The sequence below is a fragment of the Aplysia californica genome, unplaced genomic scaffold (assembly GCF_000002075.1).
Source record: "Aplysia californica isolate F4 #8 unplaced genomic scaffold, AplCal3.0 scaffold02330, whole genome shotgun sequence".
Classification (NCBI taxonomy): Eukaryota; Metazoa; Mollusca; class Gastropoda; order Aplysiida; family Aplysiidae; genus Aplysia; species Aplysia californica.
Genome location: NW_004799600.1, coordinates 6,960 through 15,974, shown reverse-complemented (window position 1 = coordinate 15,974; position 9,015 = coordinate 6,960). Strand labels below are relative to the sequence as shown.

General features: G+C 41.0%; 1 protein-coding gene across 1 annotated transcript; it reads right to left on the bottom strand.

Annotated features, from left to right (window-relative positions):
- Nucleotides 1–407: 407 nt before the first annotated feature.
- LOC106014095 (thyrotropin-releasing hormone receptor-like) lies at nucleotides 408–4,302 on the bottom strand. Its single transcript, XM_013091143.2, has 2 exons — nucleotides 4,110–4,302; nucleotides 408–1,309 (listed from the first exon to the last, which is right to left on the bottom strand). Exons 1-2 carry the CDS (start codon nucleotides 4,300–4,302, stop codon nucleotides 489–491), a joined length of 1,014 nt encoding a protein of 337 aa, XP_012946597.2. The 3' UTR covers nucleotides 408–488.
- Between the last annotated feature and the right edge of the window lie 4,713 nt (nucleotides 4,303–9,015).

The window sequence follows — 9,015 nt, the reverse complement described above, 5'->3', positions numbered from 1 at the left end:
AAACCTGATCGTCCGTCCGTCCCTCACAACGGGACATCAGCTAAATTCTCTATTTCTCTCCCCACACATTACGACAGATAGAGAGGATGGAGTGTCTCACACCATCTGGTTTGAATCTTAATCTGTCTGTAATTTTATAAATATACGTGGAAGAGATAATTGAGAGAGCAGGCACTTGTGTGTGTGTCCGCTTGTGTGTGTGTGTGTGTGTGTGTGTGTGTGCGTTTGTGTGTGTGTGTGTGTGTGTGTGTGTGTGTGTGTGTGTGTGTGTGTGTGTGTGTGTGTGTGTGTGTGTGTGTGCTAGTGTGTGTGTGTGTGTGTGTGTGTGTGTGTGTGTGTGTGTGTGTGCTAGTGTGTGTGTGGTAAAAACCCAACAAAAATGTACCAGCATCTAAAAAACAACAACATATACATGAATTGATCTAATCTTAAAAGTACTGCGATTTCTTATTATTAAAAAGACGACATTTTTTTCTGTTGTTAAAAAGTTATTTTTCCTTCTTGTTTAAAAATGTTTTCATAAACACTGCTCGATACTTGGAACTCATTTTCAGATACACAAATATGTTCACACTGGAGTTGACAGTTTCTGTTAGAAATGCTAAAGACCAAATGACTAGATAGATATTTTTATAGAAACCATCAATTCGGAAATCAATGTCAATCACCATGTAGAGAAACAGGAGCGTGGAAGGCAAGGCGCAAACGATGAAAATGGAAGCGATGAAGGTCACCATTTTCACAACCTTTTGATCTTTGACCCCAACTCCTTCCGTTGCACGATCAGACTTGGTAGCAGTCGCCTGTCGCCATTTTGTTTTACTGTTGAGTTTGACGATAAGAACGATGGTACAGCAGATGACGAAGACGAAAGAAAACGTAGTAGCAAATACGCCTTGGGTGAGGAAAGTAATGGCTTCTAACATTTCTCTTTCGGCCGTGTACGTGGTTATTAGCACAGTAGCATTCCTGTTGAAATCGAAAACCCACTCAAGTCTGCTTCCAAGACAGTAGGGTATCATCAAAGCAGACATGGCAATGTAGATTGAGATAATAATTGTTTTTGTCCTTCCCGGTGTGATGATCGTCTTCACCTTCAAAGGGACAGCGATACACAGACATCGTTCGAAAGTGATGAAGGCGGTGATAAAAGTGGCGATTTTGACACAGATAATATGGGGTATGCCCCCCGTGAGGTTCATGATATCATTAGGGTGAAAAGGCAACTCAGAGTTGTAGAAGAGTGGGTTAACACAGATGCTTAGCCACATCGTGGTCAGCAGGGAGAACAGGTCAGACACAGCGAGACCTGAAATTATAAATATTTTACGAGATGGAAAAATGACACGAAGGTGAAATCCTTCTGACATGAAAAGAGTTAAATCAGACTAAAGTGAAATTTCATAATTTTTTTTTCTTCAGTAAAACATCATCATCACCGAGTGCCAGATTTGAAACAGACATCGGCAATAATGGTTCTCCATTCATTCCTTTGCTTGGATCCTCTCCATAAAGCTACATTATCCTGATCTTTCCCCTTCACCAATCTGTTTAAGCTCTCCAAGTAGGTTGTTCTGGATCTACGCCTGTCTCGCTTCCCTTCAATTTTGCCAGTGAGAGTTAGGTGTTCAAGGCCTCTATGTCTATAAAAGTGTCCCAAAAACTGCATTTGTCCTTTCTTGATGTTTTAATTTTTTAAATCAACAAGCAGCCCACGTGTGCATCTTCAAGTTCTGCCTCATTTGATTTTTTTCCAAGGGAATTCTCAGCAGACTCCAGAGAAACCACGGTTCTGTTGCTTTTATTTCTTTTTCACTGGCTGTAGTGATTGTCCAGCCTTGCCATATAGAAAGGTTGAGCATACATAGCATTCCAGAATTTTCTTTTTTTTTTATTCATTAAGTTTTTTATTTCCAGGATTGGCCTTATTTTATTGAAACTATCATTAGTTTCTGTTATTCATTTTCTTACTTCTGTGGAACATTTGGTATCATATGTAATTATATATCCTAGATATTTAAACTGCTGAACTTGTATGATCTTTTTGCTTTTGCTCATGCCATTGCAAGTAGGATTTATTGATTTTCAAAATTAATATTAACATGCATTCTGTTTTCTTCACATTTCACAATAACCCTTTACGTTTTCTTTTCGTTACAACAGAATCCATAACAGATTGAAAGTCTTTTTCTCAATCTGCTATTAAAACTTTGTCATTGGCATATCTAATGTTATTAATATTTTAGCCATTCACTTTGAGACCTGGCCATTCTTTTTCTAAGGATTGTTTCACCGTACATGTGGAAGACGTGGCATGATGCCATAACACATCTTTGCCTCTCTCCTCTTCGAATCTGCTCATATTCGCTGTACTCTCCCTCAATTCTTACAACAGTCTTCTGGTCCAAGTACAAATTTTAAATAATTCTTAGAAATGTTTCATCTGTGACTAGCTCTTCCAATACTTTGAATAAGCCACCAAGTCTAACTTTAGCGAAAACCTTTGACTAATCTGTGAAACATAAATACACGTTTTTCCATTATTCAATAAAAAAGGTGAATATAAAATGTCTGGTGCCCTTGTCAGGTTCAAAGCCGAATTGTGTTTTGGGTATCTCTGGTCTTAGACTTTTTCTCATTTTCCCCATTATAAATCGCAGCACAACTTTTTAAAAATGACTCATAAGGTTTATTGTTCTCTGCATCTCACATTCAGTGGCACATGGTGTTGTAGGTAAGGCTATTAAACCTGACTTAATCATGGATATTTTTTTGGAATCTCACCGCTGGCATAGATATAATTTAAGGGTTTTGTTGCCAGGACCAGACAAGATGGTACCTTCTTTGAGAATATCGGGTATTTTCTGAAGCACCTGTGCCACCAGGATTCTCTTCTATTCTCTACGACCATTTCACATTTGGTGCGCGACTGCTTAGCAGTTAATCTCCGTAACTGAAGGCCTTTCCCCTCTCCATTACCCAGGGACGTGCTGGGTAAGGTATGAGGACCCAACACTACGTCAGTAAATACGGTCTTCTGTCTTTACTGATTTGGGATATTTGATCCCCAAACATGTTGTAGCCACTGCGTGTTTTTTGCTTTGATTAATGTTCGAGTTGGCCATGACAGGTAGCGCAGAAGTGACCGCCTTCTAAATGATCAAAACTGTGTCGATGAGGGTGTAAAGTATCTACCACTACATTCTTTTGTTGACTTTCTGAATATAGTGGCCATTTTACGCCTTACTTTATTAACATTTATGTTTGACCTAAGGAGACGTAGAGAGAAATTGTCGTCAGAAGTTGAGAAATGGAAAGTGCCTGATGCACAGCGGGTTTTTAAAAGCTTTTTTTTGAGTGCACTTAAAAAAAATTCTTTTGCGTTTAGCTCATTTCATATCTCAAAAAAGTTTTGTTTTGAGTTCACGATTTGAGCCGCCCATTGTCATATTATTATGTTCCAAACCAGTAGCGCTTCAGAAGTTCTCGGATTTCTTCCTAACTCGGGAAAGTCGCGAGGACTCAATTTTTTCTCTCTCCTGAAAAATAAAAAGATTTCTGGGCTTAAGCCCCGGTTACACACAACGATAAATTGTATTAGATTCGTTGTTTAAGAGGACTGTCCGTTTTATCGAACTGTGTTGTCTGTTTACTCGTTCCTATCTATCGTCTCTCGTGATCTAGAGGTACAGTGTTCGCCTTTCATTCATTAGGTCCAGAGCTCGAAACCTACAGGCAAATCGCTGTCGTCGCAAAGAGACATGGTGGCTTTATGACAAGGAATCTCTGCAATCGAAAGAAAACCTAATGATAGATTGGAACGTGTAAACAGACAACACAGTTCGATAAGACGGACAGTTGTCTCATACGACGAATCTGATACAATTTATCGCTGCGTGTAACCGGAGCTTTAGAGTAAACGCACAGCTTGTTGACGGTATTTAAATGTGCTGGGTGCTATATTTCAACGTTGTGTCTATTATATCCACCTCACATATGTGTGTTATGTTCTACTCCATGACCTTTTGATAGAAAAATTAGTTGTAAGCAACAATAGATTTGGTTATTTATTAGTAACTTTACTGTAGATGTGATAATTGCCATCTCACCCATGAGGCTGATATTCATGCTGTCCTGAAAGCCTTGCTTGGCAAACACCACAATGTTGATGATGTTGGAGGCCACGCCGAACAGACTGAGGATACCAGTGATGACCGCCCCTGTGACCACTTGGACAATGATGAACTGCTCGTCGCTTACGATATTTGCATATTGTGAACCAGAAGGTGACGGTGTTGTCATTGGCAAGCTCATTTTCTGGTCGCGAGAGTAAGTTGTGTTGTTTCCCCACAAATATGACATCGACATTCTGGGTGGGAGAGACGTGTGGGACATCGACACCACAGTTACTTTAGCGCTTGGCTCCTCCCCTATCCCAGTCACAGACCTTGATTTATACGCTCAGTACAAAGGAAACAAGGACTTAATCGATAACAAATAATGATAATTTAACAACGTTCTTTAATTCTTTGTACTCCTGCAATTTCACTCTAACATTATGGCAGCAATTTTTAATAAGATGACGCTTATATCATTTAAATTATATAACGGGAATGTATTTCTTGTTAAGATATCTGTGTCATATAATTATATTGATTTATTTAGTAGTACCGAGCATCAGGGTAGACAGTCTATAACAACCAATGTTCTAATTATTTGAGCAAACATTCAGCACAGAATTATAAAAGTCTGAATGTCAAAGTCATAGTAGTGACAATATCGACCCTCAATCAAAAGGGGTACATGTCTTCGTTTGTCAGATTCAAAATACACCTCTTCGTTTCGTCTGCCCTCGTGTGCTCATTACCACAACCGATTTTTAAAAAAATGTATCTTGTCAAAGGTCGACCCCTGAGCTACATTCTTTTGTCAGTCAATTATAAGTCGACCCACAGTCGAAATTTGAAACCCAGTGGAAGTTTGATCATCGATTTGAGCTAACGTTTTGATTATAATTATATATTTGCCTAAATATGACATTTTCATTGTGTGAACAGTCTCACACGGGCTGTATATTATTTGGGAGTTTGTCTTGCTTTGTCGGATTTTTTTCAGGGTTTTAAAATGTACGACCTATCGACACAATTTTATTTAGATCATATAGGAGGTGGGCCTCGACTCAGCCTGTCTAGGTCTACCCGGGCTGAGAGGAATACAATGTCACTGCAGAAAGACCGAGATACTTGAATGAAAAATCTCTTCACGCGGGACTCGAACAGGTGTCTTCTACGTGTGAAGGCGAGAGCCATGGCATCACCCTATAGATTCCGGTGAATTTTCTGCGCAATGTGAAAGGATGGAAAGTTTGCCTAAATACTCCGAGGCAAGGGTCTGAACCATGATGTTGAGAAATGTAAACAACAGCAATATGTAACCGATTAATGCTAGGGCTTAGTCCTCTACCCAAGGCTCAGTCACACTTCCAGAGTTTCGAGAAAATGGCAAAAAACCATGATTTTGATAAGGACAGCTACTTGTGGAAAGAAAGTTTTATTAGCAGGAAGGTTACGTTTTCAACTTTCTGAGAGATTTGTAGCAGCATATCTACAGGTGAAAAGGCACCCCTCCTCAAATTCTAATTTTCTTGCTTTCAATACCAAGGTTAGGTTCATGCTGTTGAACTTAACCTTCCCTTAGACCTGACATTTTATTTGATTTAAAAGGGGGAAAAGACCCAAGGACGTTCAACACTGGGGTTAAGTCCAAGTCAGCAAGTAGTCTATTCCACAGCGTTGTCTTCGTTGACACCAGACTGGAGACTTTCTTAGAAGTGTCTGACATTTGTGGGAATGATCTTTTTACTGCAGAGTCCCATCACATCCTTCACCTTTGCCTTCATATCAACAGGAGTTTGTTGTATTTCTTCTCTCCTGTGGGAACAGATCGAATCCCACGTTTGAACAATGCCACTTTCTTCCACAGTTCCACTTCGTAGACAGTGTACCGGACTAAACTTCTGTTGGGTCAGCTTCCACTGTTAATAAAGACTGCATGTTGTTTGGCTCTTCGCTTTGTCCAAAAGAGAACCAGTGGATATTCCCGAAATAAATTTACGGCCGGAGGTGTCTTTGAATGTAGACTTCGGAAGGCAAAGGCACTCATTGGTACATTTAATTAAGTCCAAAATGTCCTTCCTCTGGGTGGAATTCACAATGAAAATGTGTGATTTTCTACTTTCTTGGATTGCTTTCACCAGTGGGAATCATGGCTCGCTCCACATTTTCCACTTTTTCTATTAGTCCAAAGTCCCTATCATTGGGCAAGAAAATGTGATAGACTCTTTCATACATATTTCTTTTCAATGAGTGATTGAAGGAAAGCTATCATTCCTTTATTCCTATTCAGCCCAGGACATCCGTTACTGAATAAAATCAAGTGACTTTGCATTCGGCGCTCTCTGTGTGAGAACTTTGAGAAAAACATGAACAGACTTCAGCTGACCCTTTGCTAGCTTCCGCCTCACTGCATAATAATTTCTGTAGGAAGTTATTAGGGGGCTGTAGTCCCCTAGCGCCACTTTGTGCTCTTGTGGACTGCAAAGAATCAACCTTTGACCAACAAGCCATCATTGGAAGGATCTAGATCCTTCTGATACATAACTAGATCTAGTTAAGTTAATCTAGATCTAGATCTCGAGCCAAACACTGTTTATTTAAGGCGAATTTATCATTTATATCGACAGGTTTGTTGATCTATTTAGATCTAAATTCTAGATCTAGATCTAGTAGTTTTTATGACATAGACTGTAGACTACACTATATGGTAGGTCCACTCTTATTTTTTTGCTTTATGGCATCATCATGTTCCAAGTTATGAACCCCGAAATTATAAGTTCACGGCAAACGCTTCTAAAAAGATCGTAGGATGAGAGGTTCGTGCAAGATAGTTTTTCTGGACATCCAATGTGTGGGGATCGAGATTTGGGTCTAATTTAGCTACTTTTGTTTGCCTTTCTAAGTGGCCGTACGCATAAAAAGCAGTTGAGCTGAGAGGAAATGAAAATGATGAAATGGTATGGGTTTAACGCCCCGATCAACACAATTAGGTTATTTAAGAGGCGGGACCTCCTAGTTTAATGTCCGTCTCCGATAGGACCGAGCCAAGTGGGACATTCGTGTAAAGTGCCTTTCCCAAAGACACAACGTCGGACCGAGCTGAAGCTTGAACCCCAAAACCTGCAATCTCACGATTACGAGTCCGGTAGCCTAACCACTAGACTACCGACGCCACTGAGCTGAGAGGTAGCTGCAGAAGATGGTCAAATACGTGAGACCGAAACAGGGAATTCCCAGAGTACCGTAAGCCTACTTAATGTATTCATGGGTCAAAGATTCAGCCAATCGTAGCCCGGTTTACGCCCTCTGTATACTAGTCGCATGTTTTAATTAACCTCAATGGCTTCCAGGGCTTCTTTCCGCATTTCCCTGTTGCAGTGCTGCGGCAACCTGGAATCCCATAAACATGGTTACAATAGTTACATCGATAACTTTGTACTATCAAAGAATGTTCATAAGAAGAAAGCTCTAGTTCTTTCGGCTAAAAAAGTGCCCGCGGAAAGGAAATTGGTTCAGATGGTGCTGTAGTCTTTGTTTTAAAGCTGTCTTTCGTTTCTCCAGAAAAAGAATAGGAATAGCACCGTTTGTTAGTTTCGCTTTTATTGTTTTTCACACAAATAGGGTAATTCTGTTCCCAAAGTCTGCACTTTTTCGAAGAGGGCGCCACAGGATTTTGAGTGTCAACATGGACACGTGACTCAGCCTAGTCGTGATTGGCTGCAAACCACCGATCGCGCGATTCGCAGGCCTGAAAACAAATGTGAGGCAGCGTGGTGGAATCAGGCTCTCGTCAACTTTTGGGCATGTAGAGTCACTGGTATCATCTTAAAGCTTGTTCAGTTGTCGTTATTTGGATGAAAATAATATCCATTTATCTTGAGTACAAGTCGAGATGTTTGCGATTGAAGGAGGTAGGGGTCACCTGTTTTCAGTGGTAAAATTAGTGAGAAAATGGCTGCCAAGCTTTAGAGTCTGTGGTAACTGAAAATTTACATTTTTTGTGTGCCCTTAATCAACGTTTTTCCAGAAAAATCCACACAGAAGTGAGTTCTTTTTTATGGGCAGGAAAGGTGTTGAGCCCCCCCCCCCAAAACAAAAACAAAAACACAAAAAAACCTGTGGAAAAATGCAAGTTTGTTCACTTTGATTATTTTGACGAGAGCCTGATTCTACCACGCTGCCTCACAAATGCGTTTGTTTCTGTAAGTCACCGACAGAGTCGTTCGGTTTGTGTCACGATGGACGCTTTGCGCCCTCAATCTAGCTAGCCCCGACTACAAGAGTGATCCGACCCGACCTGGCTAGCCCCGACTACAAGAGTGATCCGACCCGACCTGGCTAGCCCCGACTACAAGAGTGATCCGACCCGACCTGGCTAGCCCCGACTACAAGAGTGATCCGACCCGACCTGGCTAGCCCCGACTACAAGAGTGATCCGACCCGACCTGGCTAGCCCCGACTACAAGAGTGATCCTACCCGACCCGACCGGACCGGATCGCGTACATGGGCACCCGCTATCAGGGTTTAATGGAACAGGAAAACGTACAATCTATTATTGTACAATTTATACAACGTAGTTATTGAGCAAGGATAAGAGAGAAGGGAAGGTGTGTGCATCGGTGTGTGATTGTGTGTGTGTGTGTGTGTGTGTGTGTGTGTGTGTGTGTGTGTGTGTGTGTGTGTGTGTGTGTGTTTGTGTTTGTGTGTCTGTCTGTCTGTGTGTAAGTCTGTGTGATGTCAAAAGTGTGTGTGTCTGTGAGAGTGTGTTTATGTGTATGTCTGTCTGTCTGTCTGTGTGTTAGCGCGTGTGATGTAAAAAGTGTGTGTCTGTGAGAGTGTGTTTCTGTGTATGTGTGTGTGTGTGTTTGTGTGTGTGTGTGTATTTTTGTGTGTGTCTGT